This window comes from Dama dama, chromosome 1, assembly GCF_033118175.1.
Source record: "Dama dama isolate Ldn47 chromosome 1, ASM3311817v1, whole genome shotgun sequence".
Classification (NCBI taxonomy): Eukaryota; Metazoa; Chordata; class Mammalia; order Artiodactyla; family Cervidae; genus Dama; species Dama dama.
Window position 1 is genome coordinate 21,461,681 of NC_083681.1, and position 22,735 is coordinate 21,484,415.

At 38.5% G+C, this 22,735-nt stretch overlaps 1 protein-coding gene across 1 annotated transcript in view; it reads right to left on the bottom strand.

Annotated features, from left to right (window-relative positions):
• The window catches only part of RDX (radixin), an 82,339-nt gene extending 65,408 nt beyond the window's left edge, over nt 1-16,931 (bottom strand). Inside the window, exons 1-2 of the mRNA XM_061144394.1 lie at nt 16,844-16,931; nt 1,014-1,085 (exon numbers count right to left, since the gene is read on the bottom strand). Of these exons, the coding sequence (XP_061000377.1) occupies nt 1,014-1,025 (12 nt within the window). The 5' untranslated portion in view covers nt 1,026-1,085; nt 16,844-16,931. The remainder of the gene's footprint in view (nt 1-1,013; nt 1,086-16,843) is intronic.
• Nucleotides 16,932-22,735: the final 5,804 nt, after the last annotated feature.

Consider the following 22,735-nt stretch of genomic DNA (forward strand, 5'->3'; position numbering starts at 1 on the left):
AAAAATAAATGACCCAATCAAAAAATGGGCCAAAGAACTAAACAGACATTTCTCCAAAGAAGACATACAGATGGCTAACAAACACATGAAAAGATGCTCAACATCACTCATTATTAGAGAAATGCAAATCAAAACCACAATGAGGTACCATTACACACCAGTCAGGATGGCTGCTATCCAAAAGTCTACAAGCAATAAATGCTGGAGAGGGTGTGGAGAAAAGGGAACCCTCTTACACTGTTGGTGGGAATGCAAACTAGTACAGCCACTATGGAAAACAGTGTGGAGATTTCTTAAAAAACTGGAAATAGAACTGCCATATGACCCAGCAATCCCACTTCTGGGCATACACACTGAGGAAACCAGATCTGAAAGAGACACGTGCACCCCAATGTTCATCGCAGCACTGTTTATAATAGCCAGGACATGGAAGCAACCTAGATGCCCATCAGCAGATGAATGGATAAGGAAGCTGTGGTACATATACACCATGGAATATTACTCAGCCATTAAAAAGAATTCATTTGAACCAGTCCTAATGAGATGGATGAAGCTGGAGCCCCTTATACAGAGTGAAGTAAGCCAGAAAGATAAAGAACATTACAGCATACTAGCACATATATATGGAATTTAGAAAGATGGTAACGATAACCCTATATGCAAAACAGAAAAAGAGACACAGAAATACAGAACAGACTTTTGAACTCTGTGGGAGAATGTGAGGGTGGGATATTTCAAAAGAACAGCATGTATACTATCTATGGTGAAACAGATCACCAGCCCAGGTGGGATGCATGAGACAAGTGCTCCAGCCTGGTGCACTGGGAGGACTCGGGGGAATCGGGTGGAGAGGGAGGTGGGAGCGGCGATCGGGATGGGGAATACGTGTAAATCCATGGCTGATTCATATCAATGTATGACAAAACCCACTGAAATGTTGTGAAGTGATTGGCCTCCAACTAATTAAAAAAAAAAAAAAAGTAAGCGGTGTCAAAGTAATAAAATACACCTACTGGTTTCGGCATTTTTCTTCTCTTTTTGTCCCTCTTCGAAAATTCTTCAGTTTTATGAATTCTCTTTTATGTCTGTTAAAGAAAAGAAAGCATAATTGATCTATTTTTTATATAATAATGTTTTTAACAATATAATTAGTACAGATTAAATAAAATTTTAAAATCACATTTTAAAATGTTAACAATTAATGCGGAGTTCTCATTTTATTCTGATTTTCAATGTCTTCTATTATTTCTCATGCTTTAAAAATACTTACATTGGTGATTTAAAATAGCACACATCTCAAACAACATACTATATAAAAATATAAAAGCATCCTGATTATCAACTAAAAATTTATTTAATTTCAGATAACACATAGTAAAAGGAAAGATTACTAAGAGCCCAAATTCTCTCTTTCCGAGTCAAGTTCTCCCCTGTGCCCAGACTGGAAGAGAGAGGGATAGCAGAGAACTGATTCAGAGTCTAAAGAAATCAACTCCAGAACACTTTTCAACCCTTCTTCTACACTGACAAAGACAAAAAAGGAAATACTGATTAATGTAAACTACACAAAGATAAACTTTTAAAGAAAATTATTTTTCCTGCTTGAAAATTTAAAAGTCCAAATAGAGACACATATGTTAACAGTAACTTTCCCACCTAAGGTGGATATAAACAGCCTTAGTCTGCACACTAGCAACCGGCATGCTACTCTCCAGCAAGAGAATGGCCTTCCCTGAAGTACAGAACTATCCTTAAAACCAACGTTAAATTATACCTTCACCCACTAAGACAACAGAACTAAATCTTAATCCAGGGAAAACATGCTATTTTAGGGTAAATTTCTTTACAAACACCTAACAAAATTGGGTTTTCCCCCTATAAAACTACCAAAAGATCTAAAATTCTTAACCATTTAACTGTCCAGGAAAAAAAATGATTATCATTCCAATTTGAAAACCTATTGTAAGAAGTATCTAATTACCTGAAAATCACTATATACAAGTAATATCTGTCAAGAACTTTTATTCATTACACTATGAACTACTGATAAACATACAATTAATTTTGAATTTAAAAAATGTATTATCAACTCCCTTTTAAGACACTACTTTAATAAAAACGAAAATTCTTCATATTAAAATAAAAACAAAGGATCAAAATAGTCATTTCTCTAAATTTTAGCTGATCACATGTTAATAAACCTCCCTACAGAGGGAACTTCATCATGAGAAATTTCTCACCTAATACAATGGGGTACGAAATTCAGTGAGAAGCATGAAGTATCTCATCTCTCTCTTACTGCTTAACTCTTAACTAGGAAATGATAGATACTCTGTTATCTACGATCACCCACTTTCATTAAATAATTTTACTGTACTTCAGTCCTAGCTTCCACTTCTAAATCCTCTTTTTAATCTCTACTATCAGATCATCTCAGGTCTTAAAACAGCCTCACAACCAACTTTTTACACCATTTATAACCTATTAACTCCTAAATCTGTATCTCTAGTCTTGCTTAGTTAACTTGGCTTTTTAATTTCTTAAAGGTTTTCAGTGTAGAGATTCTAAACAGTTTCTGGAAACTTATTCCTAAATATTTTATGTTTTTGATGCTGTTACAAATGGAATTTTTACATTTTTTGAATTTTGCTGCTTGTATATAAAACTGATTTTTAAAAAACATAAAACCTTACGTCCAACAATCTTGCTAAATTCTTAGTTCTAATAGCTGTTTTGTAAATTCCAGGTTATTTACATAATCATGTCATCTGCAAATAGAAAAAAACGTAATCCTTGCTTTCTATTGATTATACCTTTATCTTTTTATTCTTCTCTCCCTCCAACAATGCACCTTTTACCTGCTCAATCTTGAAAAGTAATTCAAAAGTGACAGTCATGCCAGAAAATTCAAAAAAACAATGATTTTCTTCACAAAAAAAAACTGACGAAAAAGTTCATTAAAAAAAGAAAAAAAAAATGTTAGATGAAGAAAGGAACACTGATCCTAGGATAAAAAGATAAACCTCAGTCACAAATTATATAATAATAAAACAAAAAATTATTATATGTACGCCCTTAAATCAAAAACCTAAGACTATATATGGGCTTCCCTGGCTCAGGCAGTAAAGAATCTGCCTGAGATGCAAGAGACCTGGGTTTGATATCTTATATTTAAAACTCTACTATTTTTCTGTACCACTTTCATTATTGTTTAAGTGCTTCAGTGTCCAATTATAATTTCTACTCACTACTAGGTTTTAAATTTTCAAATAGAATGGTTAGAGACCTGGGGGCAGAGTGCTGTCTTTTTATTATTTACTTCTACGTTCATTATATACTACAGTCAAAGAATTCATTTCCATTATGTCTAGTGCTTGGTCAGCTTAGTTTCTTTTTTGATTGTTCTGGACATAAATGAAAATAATGTATGTTTGCATTTGATGAGTTAGAGCAAGCCGGATCAAGTATTTAATGTTCTGTTTCCAGTCTCTCTCCTTTCAGTTTAGTCTGTAAGCTAAGTCACTCCAGTCGTGTCCGACTGTGTGCCCCCTGCGGACTGCAGCATGCCGGCTGTCCATGGGATTCTCCAGGAATCCAACCTGCGTCTCTCAAGTCTCCTGCAACCCACTCCAGCATTCTTGCCTGGAGAATCCCACGGACAGAGGAGCCTGGTGGGCTATAGTCCATGGGTTCTCAAAGAGTCAGACACGACTGAGCAACCTAGCAAACAAGTAATGCTATGTTATTAGGTGAGTAAAGGTTTAGAACTATTGTATCTTTGTAATAAATACTTCCTTTTTTCATTCAGTAATAATTCAATAGCATATAAAATTCTAAATCAACTGTTATTCTCTCAGTATTTGGAAAATACTAGTTTTCTCATGGCCTCTATTACTGACAAAAAGTCTGCTGTCAATTTAATCTATTCCAGGTATGCTTTTTCTCTCTGCTTTTCTTTAAGATTGTATGTGTGAGCACATTCTTCAGATTTACTTCTATTTCTCTTGCTGAGGATTTGGTAAGCTTTCTTATTCTGAAGACTCATGCTTTTCTCAAACTGTGGAAAATTATTAGCCACTGTCTCTCCCAGTCAGCAATTCTTTAATTAGATACATAATGACTGTCCTGTTTTCTAATCCATGCCTACATATTCATATTTTTCATCTCTTTACCTTTCTGTGTAACACTCCTCCAGTCACTAATTCTCTGCAGGTGTTCTTAATGTTTTATCTGTCCACTATATTAAATTTTAAGTGATTATATAAACTTCTAAAAATTCACTTTTAGTCTCTTAAAAATTTTTTTAATGCTATACTATTTTATAATTTGCTTGGAATCCTTTTATCCCTACAAAATCCCTTATATCCCTATAAATTTTGTTTCCAGTTCATTATGACTTGTTTCTTTATGGAGTTTATAATTTTGGTCAGAAAGCTCACGTCCCTAACCCACTCCTCAGTGTGGCATTTCTGTAAGCCCTGAGCTGTCTATGTAACCTTACAGAGGTTATTTCAGGTTTGCTCCTACCAGAGTACAGTACCAGAAATTTTAATTGCCCTAGATCAATCTTTTCTTCAAGAAAATTAAGAGATACTAAGGGAACATTTCATGCAAAGATGGGCACAACAAAGGACAGAAACGGCATGGACCTAACAGATGCAGAAGGGATTAAGACGACGTGGCAAGAATACAAAGAACTATACAAAAAAAGATCTTAATGACCCAGATAACCACAGTGGAGTGGTCACTTAGCTAGAGCCAGATATCCTGGAGGGTGAAGTGGGCCTTAGGAAGCAGCATGAATAACAAAGCTAGTGGAGGTGATGCAATTCCAGTTGAGCTATTTCAAATCCTAAAAGATGATGCTGTTAAAGTGCTGCACTCATCATGCCAGCCAATTTGGAAAACTCAGCAGTGACCACAGGACTGGAAAAAGTCAATTTTCATTCCAATCCCAAAGAATTTCAAACTACCATACAACTGAGCCCATTTCACATGCTAGCAAGGTAATGCTCAAAATCCATCAAGCTAGGCTTCAACAGTCCATGAACCAAGAACTTTCAGATGTATAAGCTGGATTTAGAAAAGGCAGAGGAACCAGAGAAAAGGCAGAGAAAACAGAGATCCATTTGCCAATATCTGTTGAATCATAGAAAAAGCAAGGGAATTCCAGAAAAACATCTACTTCTGCTTCACTGACTACACTAAAGCCTCTGACTGTATGGATCACAACTAACTGTGGAAAATTCTTAAAGAGATGGGAATACCAGACCACCTTACCTGCCTCCTGAGAAACTTATATTCAGGACACGTAGCAACAGTTAGAACCAGAAATGCAACAATGGACTGGTTCAAAACTGGGAAAGGAGTAAGTCAAGGCTGTATATTGTCACCCTGCTTATTTAACTTCTATGCAGAGTACATCATGCAACATACTGGGCTGGATGACTCACAAGCTGGAATCAAGACTGCCGGAAAAAATATCAGCAACTTCAGATATGCGATGATATCACTCTAATGACAGGAAGTGAAGAGGAACTCAAGGAATTCCTGATGAGGGTAAAAGAGGAGAGTGAAAAAGCAGGCTTAAAATTCAACATTCAAAAAACTAAGATCACGGGCATCTGGTCCCATCACTTCATGGCAAATAGGATGGGAAAACATGGAAACAGTGACAGATTTTATTTTCCTGGGCTCCAAAATCACTGTGGATGGTGACTGCAGCCATGAAATTAAAAGACGTTTGCTCCTTGGAAGAAAAGCTATGACAAACCTAGTGAAAGTCACTCAGTCGTGTCTGACTCTTTGCAACCCCCTTGGAATCCTTCAGGCCAGAATACTGGAGTGGGTAGCCATTCCCTTCTCCAGGGAATGTTCCCAACCCAGGGATCGAACCCAGATCTCCCACACTGCAGGAGGATTCCTTACCAGCTGAGCCACAAAGGAAGCCCCATGAAAAACCTAGATAGCATAATAAAAAGCAGAAACATCCATTTTCACTTTTGAAATTTTTTATATAAATTGCATGGCTCAAGGCTATGTAACAATATTGCATTTTATGACAAATATTTGTTTCTGTTAAACTGAATATACAATTATTGTTCCCTAAGCAACCAACTTTTTCTTATAACTACAATTTCACGTTAACAAAACAGACGGTGAAAAGACAACTTTGATTGTGTAGATCTAGTTACAATGATAAAAAAAAAAAAAAATCCATACAAAAAAAAAGCAGAGACATCACTTTGCTGACAAAAGTCCATATAGTCAAAGCTATGGTTTTTCCAGTAGTCATGTACGGATGTGAGAGGTGGACCATTAAAAAGGCTGAGTGCCAAAGAATTAATGCTTTCGAATTATGGTGCTGGAAAAGACTCCTAAGAATCCCTTGGACTGCAAGATCAAACCAGTCAATCCTAAAGGAAATCAATCCTGAATATACATTGGAAGAGGCTGATGCTGAAACACTCCGAAACTCTGGCCAGCTGATACAAAGAGCCCACTCACTGGAAAAGACCCTGATGCTGGGAAAGACTGAGGGCAGGAGGATAAGGCGGCAACAAAGGATGAGATGGTTGGATGGCATCACCGAATGAATGGATATGAGTCTGAGCAAACTCAATTCACTGGGTCCCGAAGAGTCAGACAGTACTTAGAAAATGAACAACTGATCAATTTTTACCCTCTTGATTTAGCACTCTATTACCATATCAGACCGCATGGCCACACCCTAGAGAAGTTAGCAGATACTCAAGAGAGCTTGCTCCTGTCCTGATCATTGTTGTTTGCTAAACCAGATGGCTGCTGAGCCCTGCCTGTGCCAGGTCTCACTGGTAAAGAAGAACAAAGGGGAGAAGTGAGCATTACTTGCATGCCAGACTATAAACTAAGTTAAAGCACTCAAATTACAGCAAGAGTATTCATCAAACATAGGGTCAGCGAGGCAGGTAAATAAACATCATGTACATGAGGTTTTGCAGAATTTCTTAAAGTTACGTATTGATCAAATACTGGAATTAAAAAAGGTAAATAAAAAATGTAATTTTTGTATTTAATAAAAAAAGTTAAAGGTAAATAATTAAGCTTCCTTTTCCCTAAAGAAATAATTTATCCAAGTTTGTCATAGTAGAGTTACTTTTAATTACACTCTTTAGAAAAGCACTTTTCAAGCAAAATAACCCTACTGAAGTTTTAGGTTTAGTATGAACACTCTGGTGACATAAAAGAACAAATATATCACAGGCTAACATATACAAAACCAGGTTTACACACATGCTAAGTAAGCTTTCAAAATCTCCAACAAGCCTAACTGATCTGTACGAACTATGGAAAGTGACTAGCCTAACAAAAAGCCTCTGCAAATAAGGATATAGTTGACTTCTAAAGTTTCTAAAATAATATTTTCAGACCAGTGTTCTCTCTTGAAAATCAAGTAGCATGATAAACTGACTCCATATTTCTGGAAAATAAGTTGTCAATATATAACAAAAGCAACAAAGCTTCTCTGAACAGGAAATCTACTTTGGAGTACACTCCAGATAAATAAATATACAAAACAAAGAAAACAGTACTAAGATATTCTCAGCAGTACAACGATATTATAACAGCCAATGATTAAAATCAAAGTCACAATTAAAGTAACGTTGAAATTACATGATAAAGATGGACAAACTGTGTCAACATTTACATAAGGATAAGTAAAAATGCAGAATACATAGCCACCTATTGTAACTAACTAAAAAAACAGGTATCCTTACAAAGGATTTTGGATATAGAGAACTGAGCATTTAATACTAACCAGAGTCTTATTTTTCACTGTTACTAATTTTAAAAATCAAATAAGAATTTAAAAAATATATTTGACTGCATACCAGTTTATTCCTATCATGGTATACATAAGAATTCTACCTTAAATTTTTTAGGATGAAGCTGTGTATAAATATAGTTAAATCCTAAGATTTTAGCCAATTTAGGGATCATTAAAAAATATTTATCATAATATTATTCAACCTCAATAGTACATTTCCAGTCCTCCTATGATTATATGAGCACATTTTTTTCCCCTTGAAAATGGCACCTGTTAGTAGCAGACTGAACAATTTAATAAAATGTTACATGAAAAGCCAAGGTAACTAGATACATGTCCTCAGTTTAAACCTCTAACTGGTTCATCTTGAAAACTGTGTTTCACTGCCTTCCTTTCTTCTCTAGAAAAATGATAACATATAATCACTTAACCACTGTATATCAAAGATATATAATAAAAAACAAACTCTTCTCCCCTTACCCTCATAATAAATAATTATTGAAAAAAAATTTACTCCTCCTTCCCTGCTCTTTCTAAACTTCTTACTGGTCTCACCCAATCTCTTTTCCACACAGGCTCCCACAGAAGCAATGAAGCGGTCATGGCAAACAGTATTAAGAGATGCCGCCAACATACACATCTCATTTCCAGAAAATGCATGAACATGTACTCAAACACAGTGCCACATTTCAGAGACAAAACATTCACATAAAACTTTCTCTTCTTCGGTCCTGAGGGTTACTCTAAACAGCCTCTTTTCTTCCGTACAATGAAAAAAACAGCCTCACACTTAACACCTCGAGCTCTACTAATCCATGGCACAACAGCGGACTCTCCCCACCTGTCAGGTGGTAAAACAGGTGTTAAGTCTGTCCATATTGGGCCTACAATGACGCTTCAATAATTTATACGAGGATGCCTAATTTTTCTTAAGATATTCTTTTCCCCAAGCATAACTATACTTTTTTTTTCTGTCTTTTGAGACCTCATCTCTGAATATAAATGTGGTCTCTCCACAGACCATAAAATTACAAAAGGATTCCTCTGTCACCTTACTGGGAGATTGAGAAGCAGTATAACAAAGTACAAACTGAATTAATAAGGTAATTCTGCCAGTCAAATTAATGCAATAATGGCATTTACCAAAAAAAGTTCTTAATCACTTTTTCCCCCCAACATGGGACCTCTGGTAAAGTCTATGAACTCCTTCCTAGAAAAGTATCTTTTAGATACATAAAATACACAGTATCACATAAAAAGCCAATTATATTGAACTATAACTATCAAAATATAAAGCGCACAAATTTATGACACAGTAATATATGTGCTTTGTTAATCTTTAAATAAATATCTACCAGTGTATCTAATAATTAAACTTTAAGTAATGATGGGTATTAAACATCATTCTGAGACCTGCGACAATAATGCATCATGAAAATATCTACAATTTCTATTGGAAACAGTCTCTGCTACTGCTGCCCACATTCATAATGGAAGAAAACATGTAAAGATGTTAAGTTTTCTCTCTATTCAAGTTTACAGACCTACAGTATTAAAACCTCAAATATACAAAGAACTGTTTATTAAATTTTTTAGCTCTGTTAAGTACTGAATCTAATAACAGTAATAATGTACTTTACCTACATAATGCCATGACTTTCTGAGAGAAGCAGAGGACAAGAATTCTAGCTCCAAAAAGAAATAAGGCCAAAAGCAAGGACAAAGGTAGTAAATGGAATTATCTGCAGAAAGTTCACTCTTCAGCCACTTTACCTACATTATCTAATCTTCCTAATAACTGCCCTTTCTCCTTCTGACCAAGGTAAGAATCACAATCCCTTGTTCTTCTAACTAAGCGAATAAAGATTCCAATCAGTCACTTCCCAAGGTAATAAGGCCAGTCGACAAGGTCAGAAGTCCTTTGTCCAAGCCCTGTACTCTTTTGGCTGTCCTATCCTGCCTTCCTCTGACATCATTCTAGAGAAGCTCATCCCAATGACCAGGGCATTTCAAGAAGTTAAAGCTCTTTCCTCTATTGTTTTCAGGTCAAAAAGACTACTTCTAAAAATGCTGTAAGTGCACATTAATATTGATATAATTACCTTTGTAAACTAATTTTCTGTAAGGAAGACAGGCAGTTCTAAATAAGGTATAAAGTACTTGCTTACGTAGGAAGTGATTTCTGTTCAAGGAAATAAAATACTCAACATTTTGAGCAATATACACATTACTGGAAATGCAAAGCAAATTTCTAGAACCTAAAACAAACATAAAGCAGAAAGCTAAGTTTTACACTGAATTTAAGTTCTTTTCTAAATGAATCTTTTAAACTTAAAAAAGAGAAAATATTATATTTGTATTGTTTCCTAGGAGGGCAGAAAAACAACATAGTACCATTTGCAAAAACTAATTTTAAATGTTAAAAGGTAAGAAAGCTAAATCCAGTCCAATTTCTTCACTTTACACTTAAGGAAACATCAAAAATTCATATAATAAATGTTTAAAAATGGGAAAACAAAGACAGGTTCGTGTAAGTTTCCTAGGTACAGGAAAGAAACGTCTTAAACTGACCTGAGGAATCCTCTCCACATGTTTTGAAACACCAGCTATTAGAGTAACTTAATTTTCAAAGCAGAATAAAGTCTGTATGTTTCTGAAATATCTTTAAAATTAGACAGTACTTTGTCATGCAGTCAGTAAGGTTACATGGCAGTCCTAGTGAGTTTCTAACTTTTGAGATATTCGATCTCCCTTCTGAGAAACTGGAATGGTGTCTGGCTCACAGTAGGGCCGCAGATGTTATTAAATTAAGTACATAATATTCACTGGAACTTTTCTGTTGATTATTATCAAGGTCAATTATTTTCCTCTCAGATGAGTGAACTAGTAAGCAAAAGGCTACAAGAAACAGCAACCATGAATGCTGGGGGAAAAATAAAAACCCCTAACTAGGTCTTCCAAATTCAGGCCTTTATCATCCCACTTAAGACTCTTTCAATAATCTCATTCGACAATCAAATTTAAAGGCCAGTTAATTTGACACATCTAATAATATCTATAATTGTCATATAGACTTCCCTGGTGGCTCAGATAGTAAAGCATCTACCTACAATGCAGGAGACCCGGGTTCAATCCCTGGGTTGGGAAGATCTTCTGGAGAAGGAAATGACAACCCACTCCAGTATTCTTGTCTGGAAAATCCCATGGATGGAGGAACCTGGTAGGCTACAGTCCATGGGGTCACAGAGAGTCAGACATGACTGAGCGACTTCACTTTCACTTTTTCTAATTGTCATGCTGCTTAGTAATTAGATATAAATGGTAAGCACTTTAGGTATACAGTCATCTCTTGGTACCCACAGGGAATTGGTTCCAGGACCCTCCTGCAGACACCAAAATCTAAAAATGTTCAAGCCCCTTATACAAAATACATGTACATGTACATCTTTATACATATATGGGCTTCCCAGATGGCACTAGTGGTAAAGAACCCACCTGCCAATGTAGGAGACATAACAGACTCGGGTTCAATCCCTGAGTTGGGAAGATCCCCTGGAGGAGGGCAAGGCAACCCATTCCAGTATTCTTGCCTGGAGAATTCTATGGACAGAGGAGCCTGGCAGGCTACAATCCATAGGGTCACAAAGAGTTGGACACAACTGAAGAGACTTTAAATTAAAATTTAAATTAAAAAATTAAATAAAAATGAAATTAAAAGAAGCTTGCTCCTTGTAAGAAAAGTTAAGACCAACCTAGAGAGCATATTAAAAAGCAGAGACATTTCTTTGCCAACATAGGTCCATCTAGTCAAAGCTATGGTTTTTCCAGCAGTCATGTATGGATGTGAGATTGGACTATAAAGAAAGCTGAGTGCTGAAGAATTGATGCTTTTGAACTGTGGTGTTGGAGAAGACTCTTGAGAATCCCTTGGACTGCAAGGAAAGCCAACCAGTCCATCCTAAAGGAAATCAGTCCTGATTATTCACTGGAAGGACTGATGCTGAAGCTGAAACTCCAATACTTTGGCCACCTTTTGCGAAGAACTGACTCACTGGAAAAGACCCTGATGTGGGGAAAGATTGAAGGCAGGAGAAGGGGACAACAGAGGATGAGATGGTTGGATGGCATCACCAACCCAACGGACATAAGTTTGAGTAAACTCTGGGAGCTGGTGATGGACAGGGAGGCCTGGCATGCTGCAGTCCATGGGGTCGCAGAGACGGACATAACTGAGTGAATGAACTGAACTGAAGAGACTTCGCATGCACACATATACATGTAAACTATACCTGCATATAACCTATACACATCCACCCACATACTTTAAATTATCTCTACATTACTTATAATACCTAATACAATGTAAATACTATGTGTAAATAACTGTAAATACAACGTTAAGTGCGATGTAAATCATTGTAAATACAATGTAAATGCTATGTAAATACTTGCCAGCATGTAGCAAATTCAAGTTTTACTTTTTGGAACTTTCAGAATTCTTCCCCACCCCCATGGAATATTTTCAGTCAAGGTTCGGAAAACGCACAGATTTGGAGTGCCAACTTTGCTCAATAACCAAGCTAGAATTTTATAGTTTCCTTCAGTCTAGAATCTAGAAACAGCTTAAATATCAAGACTGCTAAGGATGGCTAATGAAAGTTTAGTCCATCCCACACTCTCGATAAAAGTCAAGGCGTGACTGGATTCAATTAACCGGGGCTGAGATCTCCTAAGTCCCCATTCTCCCTTTTAATGGTCCCTCTATTACACTCGTGCCCACATCATTCTGAGTACTACCAGGACTTCTGATTACAAAAAATTTCTCTGGTTATAAAAAGGTTATTAGCTAATTTAAAGAAACACAAGGTTTTTTTTAGTACAAAACAAAAAGAATTCACATCACAAAAAATTGTGCTTACAATGCTGTTACACTGAATATGAACTACAGTTTATATACACAAAGAGCATTTAAATACACTTCATGGTATATAAAATGGCACGAATATATTCCCATTCAAGTATGATGGTTTCATTATCTTACTTAACAAGTGCAAAGAGTATCTGGCATGTGATTATAAGCGTCCAAATGTATGAATCATACCTAAAAGCAGGAGTCAGCAAACTTTTCTGCAAAGGGCCAGGTTGAGTAAACCTTTTAGGTTTGGTGGCCCACAAAGCCTCTGTTGCAACTACTCTCTGTTGTAGCACAATAGCAACCACAGACAACAGGTAAACCAATGAGCTATCATGTGTTGAAATAAAATTTTATTTACAAAAACAGGTAGTGGGCTGAATTTGGTCTACAAAGTAGCTTGTTGATCTCTTCTTAATAGTAAAGAGGATGTCATTTTGCAATAAATCAACTTTACTAGAATTAAAACTTTATTTTCAAATATAAGTAAATTATGCAGAAAGGCAGAAAAGAAACAATGTTTCTAGATCATTCTGTTCATATTAGATCACCTGATTGTAAAAGAAAGTCCAATGACCTTACTGATATATATAACTAGCCTCTATAAAATGTACTTTAGAATTCTGCTGAAAGGTAACTGATATTGCAATAGGAGAAAAAATTAAAATTCTATGAATGTGCAAGATTTTCTATACATATTGGCTATTCAAAAATACAAAACAAAGAAACACACCTATACAGGGACTTCCCTGGTAGTCCAGCAGTTAAGAGTCCACCTTCCAAAGGAGGAGAAGGAACTAGGATCCCACATGCCACAGGGCAACTAGGCCCGCAGGTCACAATTACAGAGCTCACTTGCTCTGGAGCCCATGCGCTTCAATCAGGAGCCCCTGCTCACCAAGGAAAGACCCCTCATGCAGCACAAAGACACCATGTGCTGCAACTAAGGCCCAATGCACTCAAAAATGAATAATATTAAAGAAAAAAAAAAAAACCTATACAAATACTAACCTGAAAAAAACCCTCTAAGAAGATAAAGACTGGATTCACTATGAAAAGGAAAGAAGAAATAAACAAGTGAATCATATGAACCACATTTTCTTTGCAAACAGTTTCCAGGTAAAAACCTGTATCTATCATCAGGACATTTCACTATCCAAAATCATAAACCCTTTTTTAAAGGATATTTTCCAGTGTCAGTTATATACCATACCCTAGGAAGAAAACAAAGTGAGTTCACCTTGAATCATGAAAAAAATTTACACAGGTACGTAAACACTTCTTATAGGAAATTCCATTCTGATTTCACATGATGAAAATCCAAGAAATATTAAGTACTGAATGCTCAACATGGTAATAAACAAACATCTTCATTGTTTGTTACAAAATAAGCTTACTTTTAAAGACTTTAAAATTGCAAATAAGGGATATATATAAAGTATATATTTACCCTTCCATAAATATTGGCATTTTCTATTTACTAGGAATGGCTAAGAGCAATTACCTCTGAAAAACAAGACTGGGGGTGTTCTGGGAAGTTGGGGAGAACTTTTAACATCTTTCTGGTTTTTTTTTAACTTTGTCATAAAATTTATTAATTTTATAATCATGTAAAGTGGTTTAAAATACGTGCAATGTAAATGAATATTGAAAAATATACCAAGAACTAATATAAACAGTGAAGCAGGATTCCTCTGAAAGAGGCTAGAAATTGAGGAAATCTCTGAGGTCAGACTGGCCACCTACCACTCAACAGATGAGCATATACTTGCTGCAGAAGTTAGGGAAGTTCCCTGAAGGGCTTCTGACACCATGAGGTTTAAAATCACCTTTTAAGAGTGGAATTTACAGCAATCCAATCCAGTTCCACTGACTCCAGTAAGCCAAGGATAGTTACCAGGGTCCTGAGAAGAGCTACTGGTCTGTAGGATGTCCAAGCCATCCAAGAAAGGGTGACTTTCTTGACTTCCCAGATTGACACCAATCGCATACTATTATATTAACTATTCTTTATCAAGTATGTTCACCAACATAACCATCCTCACAGTCTTAACAGGACACACTTTTTTAGGCTTTGGTCTTTGGGAAATATTGATTAAAATTTGTCATTTTGAAATGGTGTATGTTAAGTTGAATTAAGTTAAAAATAAATGAAAAAACTTGACTCCCATCCTAACTGAAGATTTCAGACTCCACTGTACTAGAAAATTACATTAGATTATATTAGAAAATTCAGATCTGAAATTAAGATAAAATACACAAAGACTTTCATTTCAACCGCCTGCCAAAGAGAAAAATGAATAATAAAATCCAATTCTGCTCCTGGGAATAGAGAAAGCAAAAAATCAAGAAATAACCCTTGTTCTCTGAGACTACTGAGTGTTAGCAAAAGAGAGAAAGAACAGCAATCTGTCATTTCTCACCACCACAGAAAAAAGATATCAATTTAATTTCCAGTTAATGCAAATGTCCAAAACAAAGGACAGACTAAACATACTTTCCCCATGCTGAAATTAATTTCAGTTCTGAGCCTCTCCTACGCTCTGCCATGCTTGGGAATACAGTAGTGAACAAAACGATGTATAATCCACAAGGGCAAGAATTCAACATTCCTAAAAGCCACAAATTTTGTTTCATTTAAACAGACTGTAAAGAATTTCAATGTGTATCTATTCATCCCTCACTAAAAAAAAAAAATTGTTTAATACCATTATGTATCTTTAAAAAGTAATTAAGCAAAAGAAACAAAGTGCAATTCATTTTACAGATGAATTACAATCCACTAACTTCAAAAGAAATGTTTTACGTTTTTTACCACATTTGAGGGGATTATTAGTCTTTGGAAGATAAGGCACACGTGAAAATAATGTAATACTGAAAAAAATTTTAATGCAACCCTGCATATTAGTCTCTCTTCTTAACTCTAATAATGCTGTTATGGCAAATGGATTAAGCCATTATTTATCCAGCAAATGAACGGGGCAATTGTTCATTCAGAGCTCCATCCGACAAATAAAAGAGTATTTAGTGCTCTAAAAAAAATGTATGCTCAGTAAACAATAGATTGTAATGCCTATTTTCGAGCGCTCGTTTATCAAACAAATGCTTACTATGTTAGGTATCTACATTTACACCATGCTTGTCTATTGCCACAGAACTCCTTAAAATTTCGACAAAAATCTCAAGTAGATTTTAAAACATATCGTTGATAGAAGCTGACTTTCAACACATTTCCAACCTCGCTAATAACCCACTCCTTAATGGTATTTTAAAAAAAGAAAAAAACGCTCAATACACGGTGTGAATAAAGAACCATGCTTACATCTGGAGAGGATGTGATGTGCTCTATTTAAACTAAAATAATATAGTGCTTCCCCGACCGCCCCTTTCAAAGTTAGCCTGAGAATTACGTTTACAATTACGTTTACAACCCTTTAAAGGAAGAGGGGACTGCAATGTACTCAACTTGTCTACTGGGATCTAAGATACAAAATCGGAGAAAGTTACGGGGCTCGGGGGGCGCCTGCAACTTCAGCAGCAGCAGGTACGGCCGGGGCCGGAGGCGCCAGGGCCGCCGCGCGGGTGCGGGCGGCCGGGGGGCAGCTCGCGCCCCGAGCCCGTCACGCAACCTCCCTCTGTCGCCACGGCGGAACTCACGCTCTCTAGTAATTCAACACCTCTACTCTCAAATCGGAGACCGGGGAGAAGTGGGAATAATTCCTTCCCTACCACAGCAAAAAAAAAAAAAAAAAAATGTCATTTTTCCTAAGCTTAAATCTGAATTCTCAAGACTGCCTAGAAAGGACGAGCCAGGCCGAGCCCGGGGCGGCGCCCGAGCGGCGGGAGCCCGACCGAGCCCGGGGCCGACGCTGAGGGCGGACCCGCGCCCGGGGGGAGCAGCTCGCGGCGGCGTGTTCAGGCCGCGGCCGAGAGGCTGGCCAAGCCTCGCGGCGTCCGCGACCCCGGGAGCGGCCTGGCCGGCCGGACCGCTAGCACGAGCGGCGCCCGGGCCTGGCGGCGAGGCCACCGGGCAGCACGGGGCGCCGGACTTCTCGCCGCCACCTCAGCGGCTGCGGCGGAGCCCGGGAGCGGCAGTGGGGGAAGGGAGCGCGCCGGCGGCTTACCTCAGGAGCGGGCGGCTCCTTCCCGCCGCGAGAGTGGCCGGGGCGCTGCGCGGCGGCGGCGGCGGCGGCGGGCGTCGCGGCTGCGGCAGAGGGAGAGAGACAGAGAGAGGCGGCGGTGGAGCGAGCGCCGGGACGCCGGAGAGGAGAGGCACCGCCGCCACCGCAGACAGCTCCGCAATATGGCTGCCCGGCGGCTCCTCGAGGGAGAGGCGGGGCCGCCCCGCGCCCCGCGCCCCCCGCCTCCCCCTGCCGGCCGGCCGGCCTCGCGCCGCGGCCCGAGCGCCAACGCCGCTGCGGCGGCCGCCGCCTGGCCGCCCGCGCCCCGCCCCGGCCCCGCCCCGCCCAGCCCCTCGGGCTCGCGGCCACTCGCCGGCCGGGGCGTCGCCCGGGGGAGGGAGGGTCTCCGTCCGGGGCGGGGACGCGCGAGGACCCGGCCGCGGCTCCGCAGTCCCGAGGGAACGGGGCCGAGCACGGGGGCGGGCGAGTCCTTCCGTGCGGGGCACTGGGCTAGAGTGAAGCCCGATGCCCGGGGAAGCGGAACCGCCCAAACCCAGAGCTGGGAGTGGGCCTGCCGCCTCCCCGCGAGCGGTGGAAACTTGAAACTCCCGCTGGTGCCAGAAAATTCACTGAGGGCGTTTCCATCGCCCCCAAGGAGGAATTCTTTCCCAGGGAATACACAACCGAGTGGAGCGCGTTACTTGGCTGTTGAAAGCTTGAAAATCCTGGACCGGGAGAGAGAAAAAGGCCTGCCTTAGAAGGATTTATATATGCAATGAAGAACTTTATTTTGGCAGTTTACCCAACCAGAAAAACTTGCTTTTTCGGGGATAATTTTTAGGCCCCACCCAATCGAGAATGCAAATTTTTATCCAGGCAAGGAAGAAGGCAGTAAAAGAAAAATGATGGAAGTGGGACCGCAAAGAGCAGCCAAACCTAGATTATCTTTGACTTTGTTAAAGTTAGGCATTTGATCATGGTCTGACTAGCCCAGTCGTTTTAGTGGTCGGGACTAGACAGACTTATGGTCGATGTTCTGTCATCTACTCCCATTCCTCTTGTATTTTCTGGGATTCAAAGAGCAAAACTTGCTCTGCGTATGGAAATAGCAAGTGCACAAAATCAGATTAGCCTAGTTTGCCCTGTTTTATATAATTTACTTTTTATTAACAAAGTTTGAAAGTGAAAAAGTTGCTCAGTCGTGTCCGACTCTTTGCGACCCCATGGACTGCAGCCCGCCAGGCTCCTCTGTCCATGGAATTCTCCAAGCAAGAATACTGGAGGGTAACAATTCCCTCCTCCAGGGGATCTTCCTGATCCCAGGATGGAACCAAGGTCTCCTGCATTGCCGGCAGATTCTTAAGGGTCTGAGCCACCACTGAAGCCCATTCAAATACAACCTCACTAGTGTACTCAACTTTTCTAGAACAAATAATTTGTATCCTTTTTGCTTTACTGTTTGTCTTCCCTGAGACTATAGCTTTTTCCTGAAACTCTCCTCTGATCAGTTTCATTAGCAGCTTCAGCGTATTTCCACCATTGCCCTTTGAGACCACTTGGAACAATTAAAAGTCCCTAGAGTTAATTCTAAGGCCTTTAGAGTGCAGAGTCCTCGAAGATGGGAACCAGGTGTGGGCCTTTTTTTAACTATAGGATTACGCCCTGACCTTCTCCCTGAGGTGGAACAATTAAAAGTACCAAGAGTTAATTCTAAGGCCTTTAGAGTGCAGAGTCCTCGAAGATGGGAACCAGGTGTGGGCCTTTTTTTAACTGTAGGATTACTCCCTGACCTTCTCCCTGGGGTGGAACAATTATCCGGGTGATTTTTCAGACTTCTACAACAAGCTGCATGCATAGTCAAACTATTGTGTAAATTCCTAGATAGTACACTAATCAAACATACTTTTGCAACAGAAAATGAAGCATTCATTATCATTTGTCACATGACAGGCACTGGTGTGAAATGCTTTATAAAACTGTCTTTTTAAAATAATTACAGCAACCCTGAGTTTGAGGTAAATATTATTGACGTTTTTAAAAACCGATAAATAGAGAGCCTCAAAGGAGTTAAGTAATTTGCTTACTGTAACACAGCTAGGAAGTTGCGGAATCTGACCAAACCCAGTATCATTTGATTCCAAAGCCTTGATTTTATCCTATACCCTTCAACAGCAAACAGAGGAGAAATTGTAACACTTCAGTCAGCTATCATATTAGTAACTATTTAAATGAAGGATAATATTCAATGCTGGTGAGATTAAAAAGGTGCTGACAGACATCTTGAGTGGAGTGTAAACAGAAACAACCTATTTAGAAAAAATTTGGCACTGTGATTCAACCTATAAAAATGGTCATACCCTTGTAACCCATAATCTCATATCTGGGATTCTTGCTGAATGAAATAATCTGTAATAGAGCAAAAGTTTTATTCATAAACTGTGTGTCACAATTTACAAGATGCAAAAATAAAAATTGTGGAAATTAAATGTCTTAAAGGTAGCTATAAATACTTTGTAGCATTGTAGGTAACAACTTAAAATATATAGCATTAAGTGGTAAAAAAAAAAAAAAAAACCCTACAAATTATGAAACTAATCATGCAGTATGATCACATCTATGTTTTTCTTTTTTAAAAAAAAAAAGACACCTATGAGGTGTTAGAAAAAAAGAAAAATTGAAACACAGAGTTGTCTCAGGATAGTGTTTCTATGAGCATCTCTTCCCTCTGCCCCTTATTCTAGTCTTCATTATATTCTGTACTACTTTTGCAGTGAAAAAAAAATTTTTTTTAAACTTAATTGAAAATTTTCTTTATCGGTTTAATTCCAACATGGCAGATTTTAAGTGTTAAAAAGAAAACTCACACTTGTGAAAAACCAAAAAAAAAGCCCTGATATTATCAATAGTTGTAAAAAGAACTTTTATATATAGCACATAGTATATATATAAAAAAGAAACGAAAAGCTAATGGAGTAGCCCTCATAGTCAACAAAAGAGTCCAAAATGCAGTACTTGGGCTCAGTGTCAAAAACAACAGAATAATCTCTGTTCGTTTCCAAGACAAACCATGCAATATGACAATAATCCAAGTCTATGCCCCAACCACTAATATCAAAAAGCTGAAGTTGAACTGTTCCGTGAAGACCTACAAGACCTTCTAAAACTAACACAAGAAAAGATGTACTTTTCATCAAAGAGGACTGGAATGCAAAAGTAGGAAGTCAAGAGATATCTGGAATAACAGGCAAGTTTGACCTTGGAGTACAAAATGAAGCAGGGCAAAGGCTAACAGAGGTTTGCCAAGAGAACTCACTGGTCATAGCAAACACCCTCTTCCAACAACACAAAAGACAACTCTACATATGGACATCACCAGATGGTCAACAGTGAAATCAGATTGATTATATTCTTTGCAGCCGAAGATGGAGAAGCTGTGTACAGTCTGCAAAAACAAGCCCGGGAGCTAACTGTGGTTCAGATCATGCAGTCCTTATTGCAAAATTCAGACTTAAATTGAAGAAAGTAGGGAAAACCACTAGGCCATTCAAGTATGACCTAAATCAAATCCCTTACGATTATACAGTGAAAGTGACAAATAGATTCAAGGGATTAGATCTGATCAAGTGCCTGAAGAACTATGGATGGAGGTTCGTAATGTTGTTCGGGAGGCTTTTTCAAAACCACCCTGAAGAAAAAGAAACACAAAAAGGCAAAATGGTTGTCTGGGGAGGCCTTACAAATAGCTGAGAAAGGAGAAGCAAAAGGCAAAGAGGAAAAGAAAAGATATATCCATCTGAGTGCAGACTTCCAAAGACTAGTAAGGAGAGATAGAAAGCCTTCCTAAATGATCAATGCAAAGAAATAGAGGGAAAGAATAGAATGGGAAATACTAGAGATCTCTTCAAGAAATTTAGAGATAGCAAGGGAACATTTCATGCAAAGATGGGCACAATAAAAGACAGAAACAGTATGGCGCTAACAGAAGCAAAAGCTATTAAGAAGAGGTGGCAAGAATACACAGAAGAACTATACAAAAAAAGATCTTCATGACCCAGATAACCATGATGGTGTGATCACTCACCTAGAGGCAGACATCCTGGAATGTGAAGTCAAGTGGGCCTTAGGAACCATCACTATGAACAAAGCTAGTGAAGCTGAGCTATTTCAAATCCTAAAAGATGATGCTGTGAAAATGCTGCCCTTAATATGCCTGCAAATTTGGAAAACTCAGGAGTAGCCACAGGACTGGAAAAGGTCAGTTTTCATTCCAATCCCAAAGAAAGGCAAGGCCAAGCAGTGTTCGAACTAGTACACAATTACATTCATCTCACACGCTGGTGAAGTAATGCTCAAAATTCTCCAAGGGAGGCTTCAACTGTATGTGAACCGAGAACTTCAGATGTTCAAGTTGGATTTAGAAAACAAAGTGAACCAGAGATCCAAGTGCCAACATCTGTTAGGTCATAGAAAAAGCAAGAGAATTCCAGAAAATCATCTACTTCTGCTTCCTTGACTACACTAAAGTCTTTGACTCTGGATCACAACAAACTGGAAAATTCTTTAGGAGTTGGGAATACCAGACCACCTTACCTGCCTCCTGAGAAATCTGTATGCAGGTCAAGAAGCAACAGTTAGAACCAGACACGGAACAATGGAACAACAGACTGGTTCCAGATTGGGAAAGGAGTACGTCAAGGCTGTCTATTGTCACCCTGCTTATGTAACTTCTATGCAGAGTACATTATGCGAAATGCTGGACCAGGTTGCTGGAGAGAAATATCAATAACCTCAGATATCCAGATGACACCACCCTTATGGCCAAATGTGAAGTGGAACTAAAGAGCCTCTTGGTGATAGTCAAAGAGGAGAGTGAAAGAGCTGATTTCAAACTGAACATTCAATAGACAAAGATCATGGCATCGAGTCTCATCACTTCATGGCAAATAGGTGAGGAAACAATGGAAACGAAAACAGACTTTATTTTCTTGGGCTCCAAAATCACTGCAGATGGTGACTACAGCCATGAAATTAAAAGACACTTGCTCCTTGGAAGGAAAGTTATGACCAACCTAGACAGCATATTAAAAAGCAGAAACATTACTTTGCCAACAAAGCTTCATATAGTCAAAATTATTGTTTTTCCAGTAATCACGTATGGATGTGAGAGTGGGATTATAAAGAAAGCTGAGTGCCAAAGAATTGATGCTTTTGAACTGAGGTGTTGGAGAAGACCCTTGAGGGTCCCCTTGAACTGCAAGGAGATCAAATCAGTCAATTCTAAAGGAAATCAGTCCTGAATATTCATTGGAAGAACTGATACTGAAGTTGAAGCTCCAATACTTTGGCCACCTGTTATGAAGACCTGACTGTTAAAAAAGACCCTTATGCTGGGAAAGATTGAAGGCAGGAGGAGAAGGGCACAACAGAGGATGAGATGGGTGGATGGCATCGCAGACTTGATGTACATGAGTTTGAGCAAGCTCTGGGACTTGGTAATGGACAGAGAGGCCTGGATTGGTGCAGTCCATGGGGTCTCAAAGAGTTGGACACTACTGAACTAAACTGAACTTAACAATATTAGAATTAAGTTTATCTGAAGCATCATAACAAACTAAAACATTTTTTCCATCAAAAATTTTTATTCGCAATTTTAAAAAGCTTCAGCAAAGTCACTATTTTTAAAACATATACCTAGAAAAAAACCGAATGGGAGTCTTCTGTTGTAACTGTGGTATTTCCTACCATTCACACTATCTTATACATTCAAGTACATATTCACAATGTGTTCACCAATATAATAGACCTCAGTAAAAACAGGCAAGGTAAATAAAACTATCTTATCATTTCTTTGTATGTCTAGTAAGCCATACAAATTTAACTGCTGATATAAGCTAT